This window comes from Strigops habroptila, chromosome 8, assembly GCF_004027225.2.
Source record: "Strigops habroptila isolate Jane chromosome 8, bStrHab1.2.pri, whole genome shotgun sequence".
Lineage (NCBI taxonomy): Eukaryota > Metazoa > Chordata > Aves > Psittaciformes > Psittacidae > Strigops > Strigops habroptila.
This window is the reverse complement of record NC_044284.2, coordinates 3,899,161-3,926,629: the sequence shown is the minus strand read 5'-3', so window position 1 is coordinate 3,926,629 and position 27,469 is coordinate 3,899,161. Positions and strand designations below refer to the sequence as shown.

The 27,469-nt window shown below is 40.9% G+C and overlaps 2 protein-coding genes across 3 annotated transcripts in view; one reads left to right on the top strand and one right to left on the bottom strand.

Annotated features, from left to right (window-relative positions):
• The window catches only part of PKN2 (protein kinase N2), a 49,930-nt gene extending 40,469 nt beyond the window's left edge, over positions 1–9,461 (bottom strand). For both annotated transcript variants that reach the window (XM_030495573.1, XM_030495574.1), the window contains exon 1: positions 9,190–9,461. In XM_030495573.1, coding sequence (XP_030351433.1) covers positions 9,190–9,237 — 48 coding nt within the window. In that variant the 5' untranslated portion in view covers positions 9,238–9,461. The remainder of the gene's footprint in view (positions 1–9,189) is intronic.
• A 960-nt stretch (positions 9,462–10,421) lies between these two features.
• Positions 10,422–27,469, top strand: part of LOC115611913 — a 505,339-nt gene continuing 488,291 nt past the window's right edge. The window contains exon 1 of the mRNA XM_030495581.1: positions 10,422–10,497. The gene's annotated coding sequence lies outside the window, so the exon portion shown is untranslated. The remainder of the gene's footprint in view (positions 10,498–27,469) is intronic.

Genomic DNA, 27,469 nt, shown 5'->3' with positions numbered 1-27,469 from the left:
AATGATGAAAGAACAATTGCAATCTCATATCTAATAACTTAAGTGATGTAAAACAGAGTAAGTTGTAAAATCTATCATAAAATGGGTTATGTTCCTCCTCCTGCAGAAGAGGAGTAAGAAAGGTAGGCAGAAGGGCACAGCTAAGCAAGTTTTTTCCATTTATCTAAGGACTGGCATAAAGTTTCTTGCCCACATTACACAAATAAGCCAGATGTTAGTAGAGAGCTTTGGAACATCTAGAATCACCAAAAACACTCCCCTTGTTCATTCTAAAAATAACCCTTCACCCCAACAGCACAAAATATAAAGTCCCAGATTCTAACGCCATAGCTGAGTTACGAAGAGAACACACACAGAGTTTGTCAAAGTGCACAAGGAGAAAGAATTGATAACTCTGAAAAAGGATTCAACACCACGAGAACTTTGTTACCTCAAATTTGTTATTTCTGCACTGTATTTTCAGCCTCTAGCCCCAGTTTGGCTGGGCCTCTGAAGCACAGCATCAATCTTGTACACAGTAGTTCAAAGTCCTCTAAGTGATGCTTTAATAGATGCTCATGTGAACATTCAGAGGTATTCGTTATTGCAAACATTCAACTGGTCATTGTTTGGGGTTTTTCCTAATAAGTACTCAAATGGCTCACAGTTACCAAACTGTTCAATAACTGAAGATGTATTCATCCCAAACTGTAATACCTCACACTCTTCATTACCTTTATGGACAGTATTATTTGCACAGTAAGTGGTCTTCACTCCAAAATTTGATCCCATCTGTTTCAAAGCCTTTTCAACTAAAAGACTTAGGATTTTTCAAAACTCCTCCTTGCCTCATGTGTGTAAAAGGTTTAACAGCAACCTTGGAAAGCTAGCAAATAAAGCTGTGATATATCCCCACATTCGCCTAGCGTGCTGCTACAAAACCTCAACATTGTTCTCAGCCTTCGACACCAAACTAAATGACACTACACCTTCCATCCACGCATGATGGCTAAAACAATTCTATTTCTAATGCTTTTTCAGACAGACAGATTTTTCGTGTCATGTGCGTATTGTGAGACCTTCCGCTTGAAGAATGAGGAGAAAAGAATTGCCATAGACAGCTCACAGTCTGTTCATTATCTGTATATTCATCTGCAGCAGAATTGGACTCTTTTCACAGTCCCTAGCTCAAAGCCACACAGATGAGAGTAAATAGCCTGTAATCGGATAAACATTTTACTGCATAAATGCATTGCAGGGGGAAAAAAAGCACCCTAAAGAACCAGCAGTCCTATCCTCCCCTAACAGCTTGTTCTTCCGAAGACCATTTGCTGATACATGCCAGCACAAACCTTTATACGGCCACACAGTGAACTGGATGTGAGCCTGATCTGGCTGAAAACTAATTTATGGTGTGGGGGAAAACACCACCAAAACAAAACTAACAACAAAATCTGTTCACCATAGAGCTGTCTGTGCAAATGTAAAGCAACACAACACATGCTCATTTTCAACAGCAGTACCAGCTGACAATGTCTGACACTTCCTTTGAACAACAGCCCCAAGTCAGGAGGGCGAACCTTCCAGTTCCAGAACATGGTGTGGTCAATGAACCAACGAGAACTTTTCCATACTAAAACTTATGTCACAGACCTGCCTTGCGCCTTAGTGATGTGCACCAAACCCCCAAGCCAAATATACCTTTTAACAGTTTTCAAACACATGTATTTTACAGTTCCTAAGGTCATAAGCAAACTATAGCACCAGTGACATACTAAACCATATCATTATTTCCTGTTTAATTAGCCAGTTTGTATTTGGGACTTCAAACAGAAAAAAACCTTTCAATAGTCTAACAAATGTGAGTACACAGAAGGGTGTTACATATGTATTTATAAAATTCATGGACATGTATTTTAGTTTTAATTTCATAAAGAAACTGTACGTGATAGTGAACTCTCAGTGCTTTGAGTATTGACTTTTACAAGCTAACAAAAGAGGTATATCAGCTTTTATATTCCAAGACTTGAGCAATATCCTCCAGGTTTAAGGCCCAGCACTAACTCAGAAACTACTACTGGTGTAGTAGTCCACATAAGAAGTTCTCCTTTCTGCCCTGATCTCATTGCAAGCACTTCTACCACACTAACAGAGGCTCACATTATCCCTGTGATTTATCTCAGGACTTTGATACAATCTATTAGCACCTTGGTACTGCAGACTTAATTATGCCTTCTCCTGGCTATAGATCTGCTGCCTATTGTATTCCGTGACACTAATAACAATTGTGGAAAGCTAGTAGAAAGCTGTCCCCCTGGTTCTTCTCAACAGCAACAGCACTAGTTCTGCCACTTTCATTTTCACGTTAATGTGTTCTTCACATCTATGAGCCCTGCTGCCATGTTGCAAGATAGCAAATGCTGGGAAAAGCTCAACAGAAAAACCAGTTTGCTTCAGCACTGCCATACATAACACTGTAGCCATGAAACAGATATTATAGGCTTCTGATTCAAGCTCTCTGATCTGTACTTATTTAAAGAACAAGTCAGAAATTCTCTGTCATTTAAAAACCAGTAGATCTCCAGAAAAAATAAGGCTTAAAGAAATCCACTGGAATTGAAGGCAGAAAAAGCTAACTAATTTAGTCCTGCCCACGTTAAGGTTTTTACCAACATAGCCCAGTTCTCCTGATCTGCCTAATGGGCCAGAGCAAATCCTCTGCCACATGTCAACCTTTCTTTATAGCACAGAAAAAGAACAGGAAAAATCTGCATCTATTAACCTTTGATATCCCAGCCCTTCCCAGTCAATCATTTCTTATTTGGTACCTAACAGCTATCTATATACCTATAATAAAATAACGCAGGCCTTTAGTATAGATGCAGTTGTCCTAACAAAATACACTTGTGCCAATATTCCTGGTTTTTCCCAGGTTGCCCAGTAGAAGTGACAAACTACACTGATGAGAGCACAGTTTTGCCATCACTGTGCATCGACTCCAGAAGTGCTCTGTGCATCACATTCCAGCAAATAGGAACTACGGCCAAAGTGTGCATAATGCTGATACACAGTATAGGAAACTGCACTTATACCTAATATCAAGAAAAATAGTAGGTGTAGCCAACTCTTAAACAACAATCAGATCACTACTACCCACAGCTGGTGGTCTCACAACCGAGCCATAGTAACTGATCACACGAATTCTCCCAATTCACCTTATTTGTGAGGTTAAATGCATTAGCCTGAATAGCTTGATTTCAGCCTCTTCTATTACCCACAGTACAACAGCAGAATTCCCAGCAGAGCTGGTCCATTTACCTGAAGAGAAGCCTCCAACTGCACACTACTATCCTGATCATATTAGTGTCTGCCCACAGAATTCAACCATATCCTCCTCACCAGCTGCCAGAAGTTGCACTGGCAAAGTTGACGGATGCCACAAAAACTGTGTTAGTTTGACACGCAATCACAGAATTCCTGGATTCGAGAAAGCACCCCACAAAGCTCCATGAGAAAACCCACAGAGCAGAACTTTGCTACACGGGATGCCTGCCCAGACTGTCATGCAAGTAGTTCAACTCACTGCTGAGCTGTCAAACGGTAAGCAACCAGCAACTGTAAAATGGCAGCAATAAAAATGGTGCAGAATTGCCACTGTAACGTAATGATATTGCTGCAGTTCAAACAAACAACCTGATCAGACACAATGTTATTGTAAGGACAGGCCCAAAGCATTTTGTTAACTAATGGCACTACTAGTTTGTTTCAATGCAGTACTTCTGAATTGTTATCTCAAAGGAACAGAAGCTACAGATTGGACACTACAATCCTACAACATAAATCTCATTTCTTTAAAAACCACCCCCCCCAACACTAGCAAAGAAGCTATTTTGCTTGTGCCAGGAACTGCAGATGAAGCATTAATAATTAAAGTTTCAAAGTATTATACAAATGCCTTGCTACAGAGCAGGACCTCATGAGAGATGGTTCAGCTCAGTCTGTTCCTGAACCCATTCACTTACAGGATCCACGTAGAGGAAACAAACCCAACCCAACCAAACAGCCTGCCATCAACCAATTTGTACCAGTTGTACAAGTGATTTCTACAAAAAGCAAAACCAAAAAGCAGAACGAGACCCTCATGCTGCATCTAACACACCATAAGGCTTTGTTACTCTAAATCCAAGTGGAGGCCACGTAATGTCTCTAGCTCAGCAAAGCGCTGAGACATTGACAAAGAAAGTCTTAATCCCATCATTAAGCCCTTAAACCACCATTTCCCAATGTAAAGGACATGTTTATCTAGTTACTCTACCACAGATTTTCAGTTACATTGTAATGAATGACTATCCACAATGTACAAAACTGTTCCAGCAGAACTATTACACATGCTGTAACTAAATACACTTTTCTACTAGCCATCACTAATAATTTATCTTGAGTTAAAATAACAGATCTGGGTCTTAGAAAGACATCTGCTCTGATAAAGAGGATTCAGTCAAATGCGTACAAGTCTATATCTAAGTTCCTACGTTAACAGGCAGACTGACAGAATTAATAAGATGGAAAAAACCCCAAACCAAAACAAAACCAAAACCCCCACCTATGCACCTACCTAAAGGTATTTTAAGGACTGTTTATGTTCCACTGAGAACAGGATGTATATTTTACTAATACAAGTTTTGAACAGAGCACTGTTTAAAGAGTAATATATATCCACAAAAGGAAAAAAAAACCTGAAGTGCTTCCCTAAATCTACCAGTTCTGGAAGCATTTGCAGGGACCTGACAAGTCCCAAGCACACTTTCATGGCTAAACTGCAGTAGATTAGTTCAGGATATTTTCACTTGAATGTGACATTTCCTTGTTCTGAAGAAACAAGAGTAACTCCAAATCATTTGAGGCTAATCTGTCCTAGCTGAACAGTATTTGAAGGCAGTCTTACTTCTGAGTGTTCAGCCTAATTACAATGTCTGTTCAAAACAGATTAATTAGGTTACTTGTACCTTTTTAAGGTGTCCTTAGGCACTTGACGACAGCTAATAATAAATAGCCAGTCCTTTTTCTCTCTCGAAAAGCAAGCATCATTACCTCTATTCTAAAGATGAGGAAACTGAGACATGAGTAAGCAAAGTCATCTGCCTAATGTCACCTACTGAGAGCAGAGCTGCCAGGAATGAAATGCAGGTCTTCAGAGTCCCACCTAGTATCTTAACGCAGGTACAAGTGCCTAATTTTATACACAAAACACAGTTGTGTAACCTAAAACTCAACTGTCCCAATTTACATCATGCAGGCTAACAAAATGCTGAGCATTTTTCAATCATACTCATTTTATGAAACGGAAAAAACACGAACTAAAACCTGTACCGGATGTGCCACTGTGTGAGCATAATTTACATGTATTTCAGCTGTGGTGCTGTTCATCACTACTTTTAAAGGAAATAAAGTTACCAATGGCCTTTAAACACGATTGTACCTTGAACTTTCAGGCTCCTCGAGTACAGCATCTTAGCAAACTAGATGAACAGGGCTTGCATTAAAACAAAATATCCACTAAAATAATCCCTTTATTCTGACTAATACAGAAATAAAGACATTTGTGCCAATGTTTGGTAATTTTAGAAATATGTATTATGGCTGAGTTTGAAACTCATTCCAAGCAGACCTTTAACACTTCCATTTGAAGCAAATGAGGGTCTGTTACCTGCTTATTTACTTTAGGGCACAGCCCAAGTTCTCTATCTTGACCAAACAATTTCATTTAAACAAATAAAACCAAGTAATATATTGGTTTTTTTCTGGCATTAAACAGGTATTGTTTTTGAAGCACAGTTTTGAGTGAACCAAAGATTGTCTTAAATCCCATAACATTAACAAGAAAAGTCTGAAGTTTAAAACATTGAAATTACTATCTAGAGAAGAAGCTGTAGGGAACACCTAGAAGTACCAAAGTGCAATCACTTTGCACACATGATAGCTGCATTTAAATGCTCCAAGTAATAATTCTGTTACCCCAGCCATATCAACTTACTATGCTGACATCTATGATCACTGCCAAGAAAGCACACGTCTCTGGAAACACACACTACCTCATAAAACATTTATTTTTAAATAATGAGAAAAAAAGACCTTTTTAAATCTAAAAATTGAAAGATTTTATTTCGTGGATGCCTTATTTAACTGCCTACAGCATCATAAATTAAAGTTTAATTTTATAAGGAAACAGATTTGCTCCTTCCACCAGGAAGCAAAGAGTTAAAAGCTGTGCAGCTAACCTAAAACAAGCATTGGAGAGGCTAGTTTACCTGCTAGACAAAGCCCTAAAAGGATGCAAGGCCAGAGAAGGATAACAGAATTTTGGAAGGGAAGGCAACATCAGTAATACTGGTTCTTACCCAAGCTCCTTCCCCCTCCTACAAGAGAGCCTGTACTGGAGATAAAAGGAGGTAAAAAGGTAAGCTGGCTTTATGTAACCTTTCAATCTTTGGTAACCAGGTAACTTTCTGGTGAAGCTGCTAAACAGAACAAATTAACAACAGGATTTGATTACTGACAAGTTTGTTTCATACTATGCATTTGCTAACTACTAAAGAGTAAGTGTTGCATTTTTCACTTTGAACAAACTTACGTGAAAACTTCCTTAGAAGCAAGATATACTTTCCACATCCTAGTAACTGCCTGTAAAGTGTTTAAAGATACAGAAGAATTGATGAAATATTTTGTAGAAAAAGCAGAACAGAAATGTCTAGTGGGTATTTGCTAGCAGAGGGTTTTAAGGAACTTCTCTGCCACTTTTTTAGATATATAGAACTCTGACTGTGAGAAGTGGTATCTAAGGCCTATTTAAGGCATGTTTAATTAAACCCAGTACACTTTGAAACAAGTACTTACACCACATCACATCTACTGGTTTCTTCTTAGCAGCCAGTTATTTTGCTCTTTTGTTTTTCATATTTTCTCAGAAACCACTTTAAACCCTGTGAAAGTTTGCTAATCTTTATATCAGGAGAGTTCAATTGATACATGACAATTGATTCACTTTTATTTACTTCCTCCAAAGCTAACAGTTACCTACTTAACAGCACGCTGGAGTACGCAGGGCTAGCATAACCAGGTGCAAGGAGAACATAAGATATCAATAAACAATGTGTTGTATTGATCACTGACTGATACTCACTTTAGATTCCACATCAGGATCAAACTTGGGATTAACACTGGGTTTAGCTTGTTTTCAGTAGGCTCTCTTGAGAATGAACAAAGCACCTAAACCACACATCGTTCGTGATCTAGATCAACCCAACGACGTGACACTTGCAACCTTTGCTGTAGCCATGCATTCTACAACTTCCTTATCTGCCTGCGCAAGACAGCACCATGTAAGTAAAAGCCCATTTTACATATAAGCACTTTTAAAGTTAGAGTTCTTTAGATTGAGGAAGTTTCCTCCTCAAGAAACACGAGTGAAATGGCGTTATCTCACACTTCACTGTAGTTCCCTTTACTTGGGAACATGCCACTGAACTAGCTCTTATGCACAGGTATATGGAGAATAATTTGTTTTGAAGAATTCTCAAGAGAAATAATACTGCTGCCTTCGCACTCCACTGCTAATATGTGTCACTGCAAACAAAACACCAGCTTCACAGTGGCTCTTCTTCTTAAATATACCCCGAAAGTTAGCAATTCACAAAGCTTAAACCCTACTGAGATTTCCATCTTAACTTTGTAACCTTTCTGTCTTGCACAAAGAACTGTATATATTGATACAGGAAATAACACAAACCAACCAACCTTCCCCACTCCCAACAACAAAAAAGCTCCCCCAAACAAAAAACCCCATTCATTTCCATTTAAATTGATCCAAACCCCACTCTCAGTACTTCTACAGAAATTCTGCCTCTCTTTAGCTCACCTGTAACACTACCATAGTTACTTATTCACACAGCTCACCACTTCAAACAGGTTTACCAGCTTATATATCATTGTATCAAGTTTGTATTAACATAGCGATTCTTCCAACTCACTTATGAGCCACTGATTAAAGTTCAGCATTTTAGATGGATTCTTAGCCTTCAGCCATCTCATGTGCTAACAATATTAAGCAGACTGCTACACGTCTGTGGTGCCTTTTCCTTTGTTACTCAAGTGAGCACATTGCTGATGTTTAACATTACAGGAGAACTTAGGAAATGAAATTTCTGCTTTTTTAAAGCATGCCTTTCTAATTTCTCTTCGAGCATTAAATTCAATGCTTTCCATTTATGGACTTCTTACTTTGGCTAATTATCCAACTAATAAATTCAGGGACACATTCTTTGCCCAGTTAACCATAACAACTTGCATAGATTTAGCGGTGTGTATTTATAAAGAAAAGGGAAAAAAAAAAAAGGCAAGCTTTCTTCTGGACGAGGAAGCGGAAGAGCCAGCAGGTTGAGCTGACATTTAAAGATAAGAGCACAAAAGCGAAGCTCCCGAATTACATCTAACCCTGCAGCTGACAAGCAGAAAAGCAACAGTTACACAGGCAACCCAAACTGGCCAAACTACAGCGATGGAAACAACCGACCCTTGAGTTTTCAGGACCTTTTACGGCGTTGGGGGGTTGTTTGGGGTGGGTTTCGAGGTGACAAGAACCCTTGCCGTGTACAAATAACGCCGGCCGCACCATTTTCTCCCCTGCACAGGCTCCCGGTTCAAGGCCTACATAAAGGAAGCTGCTCCGGCTCCTGCGCGGTGCACCGTACCCGGGAGAAGCTCCGTGCCTGACCCCGCCGAGCGCCATGCCCGGGGCGGCGGGGAGAGCTCCCGGCCACCGCAGCGACCCCGCCGCGCCGGGGGAGCGGGCAGCCTCGGCGGTGGCGGGGCCGGGGCGGGGGGCGCGGCCCGGGGCAGGCCCCGCCGGAGGGACGCGGCGGCTCGGCGGGGGAAGGAGGGAGCCGAGAGCAGACAAAAGCGGGTCGCGGCCGGCAGCGGGGTGGGGCCGTGACCGGGCGGCGGCGCCTCCGCTCCCAAGGGGAGAGCAGCGGGAAAAGGCCTGGGGTGGGCACGGGCTTTGGCCGCCGCCGGCTCTTCCTCCCCGGCCCAGCCGCGGGGTTGGGGTGGGCGCCGAGCGGCGGGCAGGGGGCGGCGGGGCGCGGCGGCGGCGGCTCCATCCTTCCCCGCGAGGGCCGGGGCGGCGGCCGGAGGGCCGAGGCCGCCGCCGCTTACCTGCAGCTCGGTGAAGAGGATCTCCCTCTCGGCCGCGTTAGACGCCATCGCGCTGGGGTTTGAAGTCCGCACCTGGACACTGCCGCTGCCGCCGCCGCCGGCGGGGAGGGGAGCGAGGGAGGCGGGCCCCGGGGCCGGGACTAAGGGCGCATGGGGGGCGGGGGGGAGCGCTCCGTGCTCAGGCAGGCAGGCGGGGGGCCGCCCCCCCTGCTCTCATGGGGGTCGCTCCGGGCGCGGTGCGGAGCGGTGCCCGCCGGGCCGCGGTGCGCTCCCCCGCCCAGGCGCGGCGCTCGGCTACCCGGCAGCGCTCAGCGGCCGCGGCTCCTCCTCCTGCTGCTGCTTAGGCCGCCGAGAGTGTCGCACCATTTGGCTGTCACCCTGTCGCAAAAAAAGGCGTCGCTGCTTTGCGGCTCCCGGAGCACGTGACGAGGGGCGTGTATGTGTGTGTGTGGGGAGGCGGCCTCCCTCTCCCCCCTCCCACCACTCCCCGCGCGGGTAGCAGCGGCGCGAGGCGCCGCAGGGCGGGAAAACGACGACGGCGCGAGCGCTTCGACCCCCTCAGAGCTCCCTCCTCAGCGCTCCCTCAGCGCCCCTTCGGCCCCCTCAGAGCCTTCTCGGTCCTTCCAGGTCCATCCTCGGCCCCTTCCGGCCTCTGAGAACCCCCGTTCCCCCCTCAGGACCCTCAGAGCTCCCTCGCCCGCCTCAGAGCCTTCTCGGTCCTTCCAGGTCCATCCTCGCCCCTCTCAGGGCTCCCCTCAAGTCCCCCCTCAGCCCCCTAAGAGCCTTTTCGTCTCCCTCGGGACCCTCAGAGCCCCTTCGCCTCCCTCAGAGCCTTCTCCATCCCCTCAGGCCCGATTCGGTCCCTCCAGGTCCATCGTCAGGCCCCTCAGGTCCCCCCTCAGAGCCTTCTCAGCCTCCTCGTCTCCCTCAGAACCCCATCGACTCCCTCAGAGCCCTCGCCCCCATCAGCCTCTTCAGGATCCCCTCTCGGCCCCCTCAGAGCCCTTTCGGCTCCCTCATCGTCTTCAGAGCGCCCTCGGCTCCCTCAGCCCCCTCAGATTTCTCGGCCCCTCGCCGCCGTGGTTCCCTCCTGTGGCGGCGGAGGAGGGAGGCGTGTGGCGCAACCCCGGTGTTGAGGGGTCGCCGGGGCTCGGCTCGGCCATGCCTATGGTGGAAACCTCGTGGCCGGTTTGTAGCCAAAGCAGCTAGCTCGGGAAGCAGAAAGAGGTCATGCTTATCCCAAGCGCCCGGAGAGAGGGCAGCCACCTGCTGCTATGGGGACCTGGAGCGGTGGCCTAGGAGGTTGTGGTGAGTGGGGGCTGTAAATGCCGTTCTTATGAGTTCTAAAGGGCTAAACGTGTGTCCTTGGGGTGCTTGGTGACGTGTTTTCCTGGGGTGGCACTGTTCAGTTAGTCTGAAGAGTAATAAGCTTCCGAGAGCTTCAGTTTGAGTGTCTGGGAGGAAATGATTTCTCTTCCTTCTTGGCCGCATGTGACAGTGCATTTATTCTCAGTTTCCTGCGTGTGTCCGTTGTTTTCTTCATTTTCGCCTGCCCATAAAGCAATAGTTTGTGTTGGTTAGTCTATACCCATGTGCATTCTCATTCCACCTTAATATCTGGTGTTACATTAGGCTAATTGAACTCGTGCAAAATGCTGTCTGGAAGCAATTAAAACTACTCTTTTTAATCTGTGCAGTTCATGCCAAAATCATATAATCTAAGGGATTTTTGATAGATTAATTTTCATGTAGGTATCAGCATTCATTGTGTTTATGCTCATGTATGCTCATGCATGCAGGCCAAATAATCATCAGTTTGCTCTAGAACTGCACGTTTAATTTTGGAGGGTTGTGGGTTATTTATTGAGGAAAAAGGGAATAGGAGAAGTAGATGTTAAATTACCACTACTATTCCTAGCAAATCTGAAGTATTTAAGTGTTCTGATACTTCCACTGTTGAGTACCAGACAAACCAGACAATCTGAAGTGCTGTGTGTCATGTAGTATAAAAGAAGCTTATGAACATATGCACACAGTTAACTTCACATAAAAGAAATACTAAGATAGTACTACAGCAACAATGCACATCTTTACAGAAATCCATCTTTTTCACTGATTTATGCCTAAGTAGCTGTGTTGATGTAGTTCATAGTCTTGCACATACACAAATCTACATGTAGACTTAGTCCACTTGAAGCCAGTGGTTCTGCTTCTGGTCTGTGTGGCCAGACAGTTACAAGCCTGGAGGAAAAGGGTAAAGTAGGAGGGAAACTTCACCTGCAAGTTGTCTAACAGTCACTGTTTTACAAAGAAAGTTCATAAATCAGGGGTTAACAGAGTTTTAATGCAAGATTTTAATTACTGTTCACTGCTGCATTAGTACATGGCAGAAACATTAGAACCATATCGTAGATGTCACAAAGGAAGATAAAACATCTGAGGCTAAATTGTGAATTATGTTAAATTGTATCAGGAACTGACTTAGCAGTTGGATAAAGAATTTGAAGCATACACCTTCTGTGGTGAATGTGAATTCCTCGAAAGCAGTTTGGGTTCTTGAGTGACTGTGCAGTTTTAAGCTACGTGAAGAATGCTAACTTGGGAGGTCATGCAGGTCACTTTTTTGAGTCTGGGCATCACGTAAACATCTTTATGTGTCAAGAGCCAAACTGTACATCACTCATCTCTTCATTATAAAGAAGAATTTCAGAAATCATTCACATGACTCAATTGTGAAGAAGGCTGTGGGAGGAAATCCTAGTTATTCTTCACCAGACTTACTGCCTCAGTTTTTCCCATAGCCAAAGTTTCATGTTATCCAGTAAAATTTGTGCTAGCACAGACTTACTATTATGTATATGAAGTACTCTTAGTTTAGCAGTCATGTGTGAAAAGGCATGAACTGGCTTTACTTGTGGAGCATGGCATGGTTTTGGGCACATTGTGGAAGAAGGGGAGTGGCAAAGAAAGACATTTATACAACATTTTCTCATTTTGAGCATGACAGAATGATGCCAAACTGTACTTAAAATTAATTTGAACTGCTTTTGAGAACAAGTTTTTAAGGAGACACATATATAATATATAATATATAATTATATAATATATAATATATAATTATATATACAAGTAATCATAAATGGCTAGATTATTGTGACTTAATGACTTTGTTTACTTGTCAGTGTGTATGTGGTCCAGTACTGCAGCTCATCTCCTCTCCTGCTCCCATTTTTATATTTTACAAGATGTGTATATTTTACAAGATGTGGTCAGAGAGAAACACAGATTGTGCCCCCCAGAAAATCATGGATATACGAGTGGATGCTTGAACAAAGTTAGTGAAGCTTTGAGATTCTATCTAAAACATGCAGCTGACTTTAGTGCATGCTTAACCTAGCCTCCCTATTGAGTGTAGCCTAAAATGTATTATCTCTGTCAAGACAGGGCCTATAATCTTTTTTGTATTCCCACAACTTGGAAGGACAAAGTCCTAGATTCTTTGGTAGAAGGGTAGCGGTACAGGAATCAAAAGAGGAACTGGTTTGACAAAACAACCTTAGCTTAGCTATATCTCTGATACTTAACCATTCTTCCTCCGGAGGAATTGTTCCTTAACCATTGTTCCTCCAGCACAAGACAGTGCTGGACAACTGTAGCTCTACGTTTAAGTACTGTGACAGTGAATTAGTGAGCAAGAGAGAACATTCCGAGTGAGTCCCAAAATAGAAGGCAGTTAAGTACGTAAGTCCAAGAGTTTAGCATTATATGGAATCTTGAGTTCAGCCCGTGCCTTAAAATATCTGAATGCTATTTCTTCAGCCATTATTCTGTTAGCTCATTCCCAACACTCAGTTAACTAGAAAATTAAACTGAATGGAAAGGACATCAGTACCATTTGCTAATTAATGCCTTTAATTATTTCTTTTCTTCTGGTTGTATTATTAAAGTCTGTGTCCCAAAGACTTGGAAAAGCTGAGAATTCCGGTGTTCCAGGTGGTGCAAAGCGTGCCTTGTGAACCCTTGACTATAGTACAGAACCTCTTATTAAAATATCCTGTAAGCAAAATCTAGGGTGAATTTTAGAATAGCTCTGGCTAGTCCTATATACCATCTAAGGAAGAACTTGCTTTCACTTGATTATGTATATAGAAATGAGGATTAAGGACATATGAACAACACCAGATAGGTGTTAATTACTATACTTACTACCAGCAAGACACTACCAGGAAAAATTAAGTTTTTATTTAAGCTTCTGGTTAATCTTGCATGTTTAAATTAGTGATGTGTTCTGGAAGGACAACACTCCAGAGACATGCTTGGGGATGGGGTGAATGAAACTCTTAGGAAGGAAGAAGTTGGATAGCATTCTACATGCAGAGTGTTAGTAGGTGAATGGGAGCAGAGCAATACTAGGCCAGCCCACCACCTTTCTAGGCACAGAACAAGCTCTAGGAGTTAGTGACCTTTTTGATGGGGTGAGATAAAGATTTAATTTTATAAGTAGTACTGATACCCATTAAATAACCCACACACCACACCCCCAACATGGGAATGCTAATATTCACTGTTCAAGTCTGCTTTAGGATAGCATTTTCTTTCAGTCCCTTTGCTTAGGAATAAAGACAGTGTAGTCTTCAGATGAATTAAAAGTCAAATTCAAAGAAATGTTTTTTAGAAAAGAACACCACAAACAGATTTTTAATAATGTAACCATTTGTTCTCCCTGACTTCTGCACATAGCATTACTCTAGTATTCCCATAGTTGTCCTTCTAGGTTGGCTTCCCTGAAAACATATCAAATCCTGGAGCTATGAGGCACAGGAAAAAGGAGATGAGAGAATGTATGTGTCTTTGTTTACTTCAGCTTGGAGTTGTTGAAAAAAACAGTATATTAATGAAGAACAGTACTTTTCATATTGCTGTTTTGTTTGTCAAATCTCTGTGGGAAAAGGAGAAAGCTTTGCTTTAAAGAGCTTCCAGTAATATGTCTTGCAATAGATTGAGGAAGAAGTGTGTCTAGATCAGGTTAAACTTTGAGATAAGAAAGAAATTAATATTTTCTTAGAGCAGCAACTTGCTGCTGTTTAATAAAATAAACGGTGAACAGGAGGAAAGAAAAATGAAATTTTAGTTTGTTTAGCTTGAGAATGTTGATTCCTTGCTTGAAAACTCACTTCTTCAGTATTATTTGTTAGAAGTTAGTTCCCCACCTTTCACACAGATTTCTTAAAGGGAATTCCATGTAAGAAAAGGTTCCTGAGAGAAAGCATGAGAGCTCTCCGAGGCTCGTACTGATGTACCACCGCCAGTGAAGAGGAGATGGTGATATGTCAACAGAAAACTAAAATGAATATGGAAGTTTATTCAGCTCTTGTAGTGCTTGCAAATTTTGCATATTTTTAAGCTATTCCTTTATTACTCTTAATTACACAGCTATCTTACAACTGTGAGTGGATTACTGTGATGTAATCATAACCTTGCTAGTTTGCCACAATTCTTTCTAGCTAAAATTTCTCTTCTGTGTTTACTTACTACTACCCAGGGCTAGGTATAGATCTATTATCACCCAGCCAGGTGGGGAGATGCTATTAATGGAGTGCAACAAACCATACCTTACTATCTCTCTTATTAATTCGGGACCTTTGGAAGACTTACTGTCAGTGCAAAAAGAGTGCTCCAGGGGAAGGCAGTTCATTCGTGTTACTGCCTCCTGTTCTTCTTTTGAATCCTTCTCTTACAATGGAAAATCTGCCTTATGCCAGTTAATGTCAGTGGAATTCTGTGGAGAGGAAGTGCTCTACCTGAGCAGAACCAGCTGTAAGATCAGACCTCATTTCTTTAAAGGAGATCAACTTGGATTATTTGAAGTAATAACAAAATGCTTTGTGTCTTTACATTAAGGCTATGATCCTACAAGTGGATCAACATGATGGATCTTTACACCTATGCTAAGTCCCAGTGATTCTAATTAGACTTGATTATAGGATCAAGCTTAATATACTTCGTGGTGTTGCTGTAATGTGCTCTGAACAGATGGACTCTTGTGCTTTCATTGAATGGACTGAAGTGAATATGGGCTGGTGCAGCATTGGTAACATCAGGGCCTTATTTTCTGAGAATGTAGATAAGATGAGTACAAGCAAAGTAACTGTACCTTTGGATTGTTCCTGGTCTCATTCCTTTATTTCTGTCTATTGCAAGCACATGAATTGAGATGGTGACTAATCTAAAGTACCTTAGTTCGTTACAAAAACAAGGCAAGACGCATTCAAGAGTGATTCAAAATATGTTATCCTGTTATGAAGACGACTGACTTTCTGAAGAAATGTAGGTGGCTGTGACCTAAAGTTGCTATGAATAGACATTAAGAAATTGGAGCTCTGGAGATAATTGAATTTTCACGTGCAGCATTAAGGTGTGCAACTTTCTGTGATTGTAGGAAAATCAAATTCCTACAAAAGGCTTTGCAAACACAAAACAAACAAAGAGTTTGGGAGTCACAGCATAGCTGAAATCCCAGTGTGCGTTTGGAGGAATGGAAAATGCATTGCAAAGGATGAGTCAGACATGGACATCCCCAGAGAAATCTTTGCTAAGTAGGAGATGTGTGCTTGAAAGGCTGCTGCAGGGATGTCTCCGTTGCATGCTTCTCAGGTGGGATTTGACCTGCCTTTGAAAGTCTGTTGCTGCCAGTGATACCAGACTGCAGATCTGCTAGCAGCTCCCAGCAGAGTGTGCAAAAGGCAGAAGATTGTGTCCATTTTCCTCTGCATCATGGTACTGACCGGTTTCACCCTGTGCTGTGGAAGTTGATGTGTGTGACTCGTGAACTTTTGATTGTCCTCAACCCATTTTAATTTGCTGTTTTGAAATCTAGAGCAAAGTCTGACAGGAACAGGAAGTCCTTTGCATGAAAGCATGTACAGCTGCAGTGCCATGTCTGGTGATGTAGTGTCCCTACATTAAAGTTTTCTTTAATATGTTTGTGGACATTATAAACAGCCGTGCCAAATGATCCTGAAACAGGCTTCATCAGGCACTCAGTCTTAGATGATAATGATTTTTGGTCATGATTAACTTGATGGCTGTTTTTTCTCTCTATGTCTTCATCTCCTCTCAGAGACAGAAGCCTACATATGTAACTCTGTTAGGGGTTGAAGTCCCAAGTAGTTATTAACTTGTACTTAGTATGCAATGTCTCTGAATTAAAAGGGCAGATCTATCTTCATCTAATGAACACTTAGAAGAAGAGAGTTACCAGGCAGGTTTATAGCTAGCTCTAATTGCATTCTCCTTGCTTTGCTGGGGCTGACATCCCCAGGAGGGAAGAGAGCTTAACAACTTTCAGAGAAAATGACAGTTGACAATCAAACTGCATCAAGGGAAAGACACATTGAAAAAATGTTAGTGCTGATACCAGATATGTTACTGCTTCCCCTTCTCTCTTCATCTTCACTCCGTGTCTTCTCACACCCCCAATTCTCTTATTCTCGTGCTGTGCCGAACAAACTTGCTCTCATGTAATTTAGTGCAGCTTCGCAGTGCTTTGATTCATGTCCTACTGCTGTTGAACCCTGTGGTTCAGAGATGGCTTGTTACAGTGTATTCCACTTAATAAACTGTTGTTTAAGCACAAGTGAGGAAGTAAGAATAGTATCTCTCTTGCGTGAATAAATCTGCTGTCCTTCTCATGTTGCCTGAAAATACAACCTAGAAAGGCTTAGATGAGATTCTTATACTGGAGACGAGTTGGGAAGTTAATCGTGGAGTGGCTCTTTTGACTGAAAAGTGAAATGATTATGTATCCAAAAGAGCAACAACAATTAAATTCTTGTGCTTCTCTAATTTGCTTAGATACATAGATGCCAATGATTTATTTTTTTAGGTGTAATGCATTTTATTGTAAACAATGTTGTGGTTTAGCCTGGTTTTGTGTTTTAGGGCAAACCCCTGATGTCTAAAGGACTAAGCTGGATCAATTTGGGTTTACTAGCTTCCAAGTATCTTGAAATGCATTCACTGAAATCCCACGCTGTCAGTATAGCCTCTGACTTGAACCATTTATTATAATCACATAATGAAATATTGTATTAGAAATATAAAACACTTTCAAGTTGGTTTGCTGCCTAGCAGGTAGTTTGCAGCTAGTAAACTTGTTTCTTCTTTGTAAGAAAAACGAGGCTAGAAGCTGCTGAAGAACATGTGGAAAAATGTTTTGAAGCCATAATCTGTTTTCTCTATCTACGCTGTCAAGGAGCAGTCAGCCAGAGGCAAACACTGAGGTGGAGTTAATGGAGGAGAGGGCTGAAGTGTACTGGGTTGGTATTTGAAATGTGATAACCTGGATTTTCTCTACATTCATTTACCTCTTTGCTTGCTGCAATGTTGACGTTAGCTTTAATGAAGGCAGCTTTTACACAAGCGTTAGAAATGTCTCGAGCTAATGGAAGGCCTTATTCACTGTGCTCTCATTCTTTCCCTCTTGACTTGTACTTTGCTTTCTTCTGTCTGTTCCCTACACACACCACGCACTCCACACAAACCCCCCTTATTGGAAGTAATGCAGTGATGGAGCAAAGCATGAAAACCAAGTGTAATAGTATAAAAATAATAATAAGGTTTATCCTCCTCCTGTCCTATATTCTTTCTCTCCATCCTGAGGTCCATCTAGTAGGCCAGTCTTGAACTGCAGTGTCCTTAAAGAATATTTATTTGAGGTAGGAGAGAACTGGACCTGAACTGAATGTGGTCATAATAATGATGGAGATGAGGGGGGCATATCAATTATATGTCCTCAGCATCTTTGGAATGATGGCTGAATTCTGTAGGACAGAGGTGCACAATTACCTTAAGAGTTGCATAAGTAGCCTAATGGGTTTTTTTATTAATCATGGTAGGTAATAGTAACAATTCTTAGAAGAAAGCTGCACATCTAGACATTAAAAGCATGTATTCTCACCATGCAGCTAAACATAACAGTAAATCCAGTTGTTATTTATACCTGCTATGCAAGTAGAAGTTCATTTAACATTAGAAAAGTGCAATAATAAGCAGGGTAATAAAGTTGTATACTGTATTATGAGGCATGCAGACTTTAGATACAGTAGACAGTATATTATAACTTGTTTTCATAACATTCAGATTTTCAAATAATACTTTTAAACCGTGAATATTTCACAAGTATAATATAACAGAAGTCATTTAAAAGAAAAAGGTGAAGCTGAGGTCAGTCGAGGGTTGCCATTCGCGGGCCGTCCTTAACTCTGTTTATTGCTTCCCTTTTTCCCAGCAAATCCAGTATTTAAGAAGGATTTTAAACCCCATGTAATCATTGAGGATTTACTTCCTGTGGTGCCTTAGAGCTGCCTTCAGCAACAACACTCTTGTTTTACTTGTTTTTTAAACATACATGTCCCCTTTAGAAGATACAGAGGGATGTTACCAGGAAGTGTTTTGGATAGCAACAACTGTAAATTGTTGCTTGAAGTTAACATTTGAAATTTAGCTAGCTATAGGTTCAATGTTTGGTCTTGTACTGACACAGACACTGTAGTTCTGCAGGGACCTTAAGTTCAACTGATGTAAATTTTGAGTCTCTTTCGCATGTGCCAGTACAAAATCTTCTTAATTCTCAGGTTTGATATTAAAATGAAGAAGAATTCTAAATATATAATAGTTAGGCTAAAGTTCAGGGTAGATTTAAGGCTTCTAGTCTGGAATAATCTTAGCTGGCAGAAAGTTCTTCTGGTGTCTGTGATGAATAGAGAGCATAATACTGTGATAAACTGCTTAATATTTCTTAATGCTTAATGGTTCTGAAGATTATGTGGTGTAGATTGGTGGATAAATGAAATTAATGGTTTAACTGAAGTGCTTTAGAATTGCAGTTTACCTCCCACTGTTTCCAGTCTCTGCTGTAATACAGGTAAAATACAGAACATTTGTGATTACTCATATGCAACTTCTTACTTGCAAAATCTGCAGGGACACAGTATTTCTAAGTGTCCTTAGCATAAAAAAAGGGAAAAAACCCACAAACTGGGTAATGGGCAAGATGCATTAGTGAAAGATCTAAAACTTCAAGAGGATTGTCTGTATGAATGGAAATTTTAATATTAAATTGCTCCATCTAGTGGCAAACTGCTAAAACTATTATTTTTTCTTTTAGTGATTATTATCCTTTAGTAATGATTATTCCTTTGAAGAATTTAAGACTGAATTCTTCTTTTTTATGGGAAATTCTCTGCAAGGGAACTCCACGTGTGACAAGGTACAAGCCTTGATTTTCCTTCCAGTTAGTTCTGGGGATTTTTACTGTTTACTGCAGCCTCATGCGTCCAGGTGTCTGAACTGCTTTTGAGAACTTTGTCTTGGTGCCATAATACCTTTGGGTTGAGTTCTCTTTGGGGCTGGGAGGGAATATGGAGAATGGATTGCATAAATAATTAATACAATAAAGGTGAAATCTCGGATTCTTTGGCAAAGAGTTAAAACACACAGTGAATCATGTACTGAGTACAGCATACTGAGACGCATCTCGTGTTCCAACATGAGGTAAATTTCTGTTGCAAGTTCATCCAAACCTTAACTGGCATTGATACTGTACTTTTCATAATAAGCTTGGATTAATTGGATGATTTGTTACTGTCAATATACTTTGAAAGCAGTTGGAATTCTTATGCCAATCAAGGCAAAACCACCCGTGTTTCCCAGTCATATGAAAACAGGGAGAAAATTCAAAAGGACGGATTTCAAGGAAAGGTTTAATTCAGACATCTCTGATGCCTTCTTCCTTTGCACACCTTGAAAAGACACATTCTGACAAAGAAGAAGGGAGCTCCTGAGCTTGCCCGTTTCCCTCTGCCCACTGCTGTGATCCCTTGTGCAAGGAACTGAGGCGCTTAAGAATGAAACATCATAGAACAGTGAATCGGTTTCAGGGTAGTTGAGTGCTATTGGTGTTTTCTTTCTGAATGGAGCCCTGAACTGTGCAGCCAGCAGCTGGAGTCCTGCAGAAAACCAAAAATATTTAAAAATAAAAAGCAAGAAAAAGAATAAGTACTAAAATGGTATAAAACCAAATTTGAAGTATTAGATTAAAAAAATGGCTGTTCTTGAGAATGTAATGGATGTGCTGGGCTTGCTGACTCCCTGTCTTTTACTTTTGCAATTCATTTTTCACTTTTGGTTAATCTGCTACATAAAAAAAAATTATACACGCTTAATTTCCTGGTAGATTAGTTCTCACTTCTTCTCAGCCCATGTCTGAATACCTTTATATTAAGAAACTGCTCTGTAAGACTAGAAAAGTTGCAATTTATTCCAAGACTGTTGTTATTATTCACTTGAATAATGGAACGTACACCTTGTAGTGCACTTTTCCAGACTTCCTCTCCCCAATTAGGTTGGTCACTTAAAATTGCAGATCACTGTTCCTATCTTCCTTTCCCAGGCAAATGAACCCATTAAATATCACAATTGCATAACTTCCCTACATGCTAACTAAAGTTTCCTTGCAGCACGCATTTTAACCTCAGCTGTTATTGGCTGAACTTGCAGTGTTTGAAATACAAGGTAACACATGCTGATAATAGCGCATGAACAAATAGTTAATGTTGCTGGGAATTGGAATGGTGCTTTTCATCTTACATAGCTGAGGCCTCCTCCATTTAGGTATACCCCACCTCTTTCTTCTAATGCCTGGTGGATTTGGGGTTATTCTTTCTGAAAGTGTAGTTCCTGCAGATAATCTTTATCAGTGTTGCTGTGGTGGAGTTCCTTCCCTGGTACTGGCACCTACAGCAGTACTGACAGAAAACTGAACAAAAAGCCTTGGCCTTTGCACCTCCTTCTGTTTGACTGGGGAAGCTGAGAGGTACCAGTAACTCTCTTTTTTTAACTGATGACTTTCAAGCTTCAAGGCAGGGGTTGGCTACTAAAAAGTGTGCAAAAGTGAGGAGAGAAGGACTGCTTCTTAAGTGATTACATGGTTTGAAATGCTTTGGAATACATGTTGCAAGGATGCTGCAGTCTGAAGTAGTGTCTTTTGTCCAGTTTGTCACTTGAAATTATGTAGTCCCTTTACACTAACATTACACGAATTTGCTAAGTGTTGCTAATTCAGATATGTATCCTATCTGTTGAAAATCATTTGACATACATAGTTGCATGGTTTTAGTATTTCTGAACAAACTTTTCATTGGGAAGTGAGCCCAATTTGTCTTCTCTAGTTGGAAACTAGTTAATGTGTATTGTAATTTTGAGGGGGGTTATGTTCTTGCCCTGATTGCTTTGGCAATTGGCCTGTATTTATTTTGAAAGAAGGGGTTTTCATAATATTTTCAAGCCATGGATGACTTCATTTTATCTGCATCACACTTTAAGAAGTACCCATCTTTAATCCGTTATCAAGATTCAGTTGGCAAGCTTTTGTCTCTGTATGCTACAAACCTAGATCAATATTCCCTGGAGGGAATTGCTAGGCAGTGTTAGGCAGTTATAGGAAATGGCTGATGGTTCAGCGAACCGATGCCAGTTTTCTCAGCCTGGCACACATTTCTTGCTAGGAAAGAACTATGATTATCTGGGTATGGTTCTATTTGTTGCATGCTGAGTTATCTTCTTGGAGGTAGCCAAGGACAACATAGCTTTTTTCTGTTGGTGAGGTCCTCAGCTGTGAGGGGTGTTTTTCAATTAGTTAGATTTCCAACTCTGAAAGTGTTTACTATGGTACTGAACACTCCAGGGTTTGGGGATTGTTTTATCTTAGAACAGTAGTAACTTCCTTTGAATGAATTAAAAATATGCATATGGAGTCTTTGCACACTTTCTTGTTTCCTGAGGCAGGTGCATTGTCAGAGTATGCCTTAGGATGATTTGTACTGGTGCAATTCTGCTCTCGTTTAGAGTTGCCTTGTTCTTTTCTACTGATTTTGATCTTGAAAAATATCCAAACCCTTGTACTCCTTGTCCTATCCAAAATGTCTTATTTTTCTGATGAGAGATACTTGTTTCAAGCCTGAACCAAACAACAGCAGTCTTGGGAAATAGTCTCCCAAATTGTGCACTAAGGGAGAGCATATTTAACGTATACTTTTCTATTTTTTTCACAGACATCTGAGCCTGTTCTCTGATCAGCTGCCATAGGGCAGTTCATGACTTGAAGAGTGGTTGGGTCATTTCAGCTTTGTTCTGGACTTGGAGAGCTTGCTTTTCTCCCACATTTCTAGGATTCTGGTCTTATGCACTATCTTACTGAGGCCAAGGCTATGAGGTTTTGAGGTTGTCAGGCTGTCCTGTGGCATTTTACCTTTTAAATTGTTTACCCTATCACGTTGCTTATTTCACAAGCTTAATGCTGGATTGTGTGACTCAATTGGGTAAATACCTAACTATTTAATCAGAAAGTGATTCTAGATCCCAGCATGGCTCACCTCTAAAGCTTTTCCTTTTGGATTGTAATAAAATCTAATCTTTCTGATCAATCCTTTTTTATCAAGTAGGTGCTGTCTCTCCAAAAGAAACAAATGTGTGTGTTTTGGCGATCTGTTGGTTTGTTTGTTTTTAGTGTATTCTTACCATAGATGCATTTTTCTAGTTCAGTCAGGTTTAACCCCCTCCCAAACCTTCCTTCATATGTTCCTTGTTCAGTATGATATTCTAGCTGCTGTGGTGTTTCTATATAGTTGGCCTCCTCTAAGCTAACTGGAAATGACTGGCTTTCAGATCCACCTCTAATCAGAAATAAACAATGTCTTTTTCACTGGTGTGTATTGGGAACAAAGAAAACAAGCTTGTGACTTTGTCTTACATGTATTTTCATACTGACAGGTAAAAAGCATTTGACTCAATTGTTCTACTCATTTTGTTTGTTTTGGCTTTTTAACCTTTGATACCTTCTGGTCTTCATGAATAATTTCAGTCCCAATGTTGTAGCTAATCTGAAATCCATCTCTCCTGTGACTGTAGAACAGATCATGGGCTATTTTGGTCCTCCTTTCCAGATTTACTGCTACCAAAGCAGAAGTCCGTATTGAAAGGTGTATTTCCAGTCCAGCAGTCTCTCCATATCCACATTCATGTTCCCATGAATCGAAGCTTTAGAAGCAGAGCATCTGAATCCGAATAAAGCATTCTTATTCTAGACAGGGGGAATAGCGTTATATCCCATAGTATTGCATTAACACACCTTTGAATCCATGTATAAAGTCCTGAATTTCTCCACTCCATTGTAAAGATAACCAACAAAAAGGACTGCTCAAGTACAGAGCAAAAAAGTGTCTCTTTACTTGCCTGTCACTCAGACTTTTCACACTTCCTGTGTTTATTGCTAATGTGAGCTTTCCACTGTTTCATTAAACAGGCTGCTTGTGGCATCCTATTTTCTTTAGCAGATTTCTATTGTGGCAGTTATTGTAAGACTTGACAGACTGGCAGCTGGAGATATGAACCAGGATAGTAAGAAAAAACTGAGGTGTTTAAGGACTCTATCTTTTACAGTTGCTTCCCTTTTCTTTTTTCTCTAAATTGAATTTTGTCTTGTTATTCTCCTGAAGTAGAAATGTGGGCTTTAAGTTTTCCCTTCTCTCTTGTAGTAGGAGGTGGTTTACAATATGCAAGCTGATTTGGAATAAAAAAGAACAGGGGATTGCTGAACGCAAACATCCACTAGAAGTAGTGTATTTCAGTCTACTTTCCAGGTTTAGCATTAGATTTGTGTATTAGAGTGTAGAACTGGACTTTGTGGATGGCTCCTTGTGAACTATAGAGGTGTGTTTGGGTACTTGTATGCCTGGGGGAATTAAGTTTCATAGGAAATGTAACAGTGCTGGTGTTTATTTTTCCCTTTGAAACTTCTGGTGCTTATTAGTCTGAAGTCTGAATTTACTTTTTTTCTGTGGAAGCTCTTTCAAAGAGCAAATTTGTGAGCTAAGCATGCACTGGGCATGAAGATCATAGAACTGTGTCTGGTTTGGAGAAGTGCTATCTGGAAGTGTAAACATCTGAACGAAGTCAGTAAAATGAGTGTGCTGTAGGAAGTATCCTAATCTCTGGAAAAAGCTACTGACCAACTTGCATGAAAATCATTGCCTGTTTATGTTGTAACAAGTATGGGCTAGAGGGGGAGAAGATGGTACTTAAAAAAAGAAGGGTTTGTCACCAACCTTGTCAGGTGAATCTCCCTCATAAAGAAAGGATTTGTTTCTGAAGCACACAGATGCTATTTAGTAACAGTTTCCTGCAAAACGTCTGTATTTGGTGCCCACAACATGAAAGAGATGGGATTTAACCTCTGATTAAAGGCCTCCCAGAAGCCTTTGTGGGAACGAAGAGAGAGAAATATATACAGGTACAGCTGTATATGTATCAGTATGTCTTGTGCAAACCGAAGTTAAAAGTTGGGAACTACTGTTGGGAACTAAAGTTGGGAACAATTTGGGAGACTGGAAGACTGATGCATCTGGATCATATGATCTTGTACCTGTTAACAGGTAACAGACTTAGGATACATGAGGAAAATGTTCAGGGAGGCAGTATAGCAGTCCAGCAAGGCTAAAGGAAGTGCATATGGCTTACTGAGAAATAGAAACAACGCCTGTGGCTTTCTAGCAATGAGATTGTTTGTTTCCTAACACTTTGCTGTAAAGGATGATAGATCATGTTTAACTTAGTTGGAAATTTGTCTCCTTTAAAGATAATGTTATGTCATGTTTATTTGCTCTAAGACAGTAATCACTTCTGTGCATATTCTCCTGCAAATAGGTCTGCATCATGAATTTCATGTGCACCTTCACATTTATTCAGTCTGCTGGGTTTAGGTCTATTAGGAATGCTTTCCAGTTACAAACCTCGTTCAATGGCTCACCCACGTCATTGTCACCATGTAACTTCCTGTCCTCAGAGGGTTATGTATCTGATCTTATGACTATTTTCTTCTCTTCCATACAAGAGGTAACTTTGAAATGGCCTCAAAACAGTTGCTTTACTGTGTGCAGCAGGAATGAAAGAACACTTGGGTGATGATAGTGCTTAGGTAGTAGGGTCTACCACTCATATAGGGATTTGGAAAATTGTGGACTTTGAGGTCTCTCAGAGACCACAGATATATCTGAAAACAGATATATCTATATCTAAAACAGATAAATCATGCTTTTCTAACTTAGTAAAAACTTGAAGACTTGGCAAAAATCGATGGGAATTCGTTTGCTGAAAAGAAATTTGGGAAGGCTGAGAGGAGGAGCTAGGAAAATGACCAGCAGATCTGTTACACTTTGATTCTAAGAAACCGAAAAATGGCTCTCATCATGGCTTGTGTTAAGTCTCTGTGGTCTCTTGGAGAAGAACAGTGTGATAAATAATCCAAATGGGTCGGTTCAGTCAGTCATATCATCCGGCTTGGTTTCACCCTTTGACTGGATAGCTAATGAAGTATTAAAGGGGATGCAGAAGAGATTGCATGCTTCCATAATTTCTGTTTCTTTACATTCAGAAAATGCAGTAGCGAATCTCTGCTTTTCAGAAGGCTTTGAGAGCAGCATGCAGGCAAAGGAGACTGAACTGCAGCATGCAAATGGTGACTGTGCTCTTGCTAGTGCAGAATCCCCTGTATGAATTGAGAAAATCCACTTTATTGAACTGTCTGTACACAGATTATCTGAACAGCATACACACAGTAATTCCAATGTTGTTTTCTGAGGCCTGTCCTTATGTACATATGCTTTAAAGGTGGTATTGTCATATGACATTTTTGTGTGATTGGCCAATTATTTGGTTATTTTATCCATTAAGTCTTCTTTTCAGGTGGGGTTGTGGATAACTTTTCTGTTTGTTCTAAAGTGTCTAAAGGCTGTAGAATATTGTAGGGCGAAGCATGGTATCCTAGGAAAAGAACTTCAATCACAGTGCATCTTTTGTTGCTTCTTAGCATTAGTGAATTGCTATCCCACAGAAAGTCAGTTTTGCCCTAGAAAACAGCCTGACTGCTTATCAACTTCAGAAAGCTCAGGAGCAGCTCATTAGCATCACGTAAGTAAAAGCAGAATCAGGTTTCTATTTCTGGACAGTTCATTTGTAGAAGACAACTGAAATAACAGGAATAGTGGTTTTATGTTCTGCCTTGTGGACAGGGATAAAGAAGATGAAACTTTTCTCCCTTATAGTGAGTTCTCTGAAGACAACTAATTTAGATTCAAAAATGCCAAGCTTTTTTTGGATCTGTTAGAAACTTTGCTCTGAGCACGCTAATAACTCTTTGGATGAAGGAACACTCTTCCCATCTCTGCAGGGTACTCCACCTCATCTAAGGTTTTTCAGCCATCATTGTAAAGGCACGTGCCCAAAATACCATCTGCTGTGTGGTTTTCATACCTTTCTGTTGTTAACAGGAGGTCTGAGCCCTCAATTCTTCTTCCTGTCTTGATTTGGTGTCATTTTTGTAAGTGGGACAAACTTCCTTAATCAACTAAATAAAGCAGAAATGGATGGGATGGATGGAACCTGCTTTTCAAAACTATTTCCGGAGATAGTGGAAAGCACTCAGAGGAGGCTTTTGTTAATTTAAACTATTGAGTTGGCAGTCTTGGCCACTCTCTTTCCCCCATAGGATGGGAAATACAAGCTTTTTCACTCCTGCTGTAGCCACGCATTGTATCGCTGATGACTGAATGGCTAGATGGAAGGATAAAGGAGGTAGCATAGTAATTCAGCTCATTTCATCTTCTTTTTAACTATTGAGGTTTCAGAAATGGTGCCAGTTAGAATAAATTGTAACTGCAGTTTTGGCATTCATATGAATTAAATTTCACAAGTGAATTGAATTCTGTATAATGACTTTCTTGCAATGGTTCTAATTCTGCTGGTTTTACTTGGACAGAGTCCTATAGAAGTCCCCATAAGAACTCTAGGATCAGCATTTAGTATTTCCCTCAGTTCAGTAATTGTTTTCTTTTATGCGACTTTTTAGAGCGCTCTGACAAGCAAGGAATGAACAGCTTATCAAGATTTATAGTCAATGGCTTCTGTAGTCTTGTGAAGAAGACATCTGCTGTGCAAATAGCAAGGTTAAAGTGATTGTGCATGAAGTAAATACAAACTTCAGCTAGTATTTCATCGTGAAAACCAGTCTGAACAATACTTAGATAACTTCACGTAATGGAAGCTCTTTCATAATCTTGACCCATATACCGTTTTGTCAGCTACAAGGTCAGATAGAATTTAAAAAATAAGCTTTATTTGAACTTCTGTTACCATGATTTCATATTTGTAAGCATGCTCTTTAATA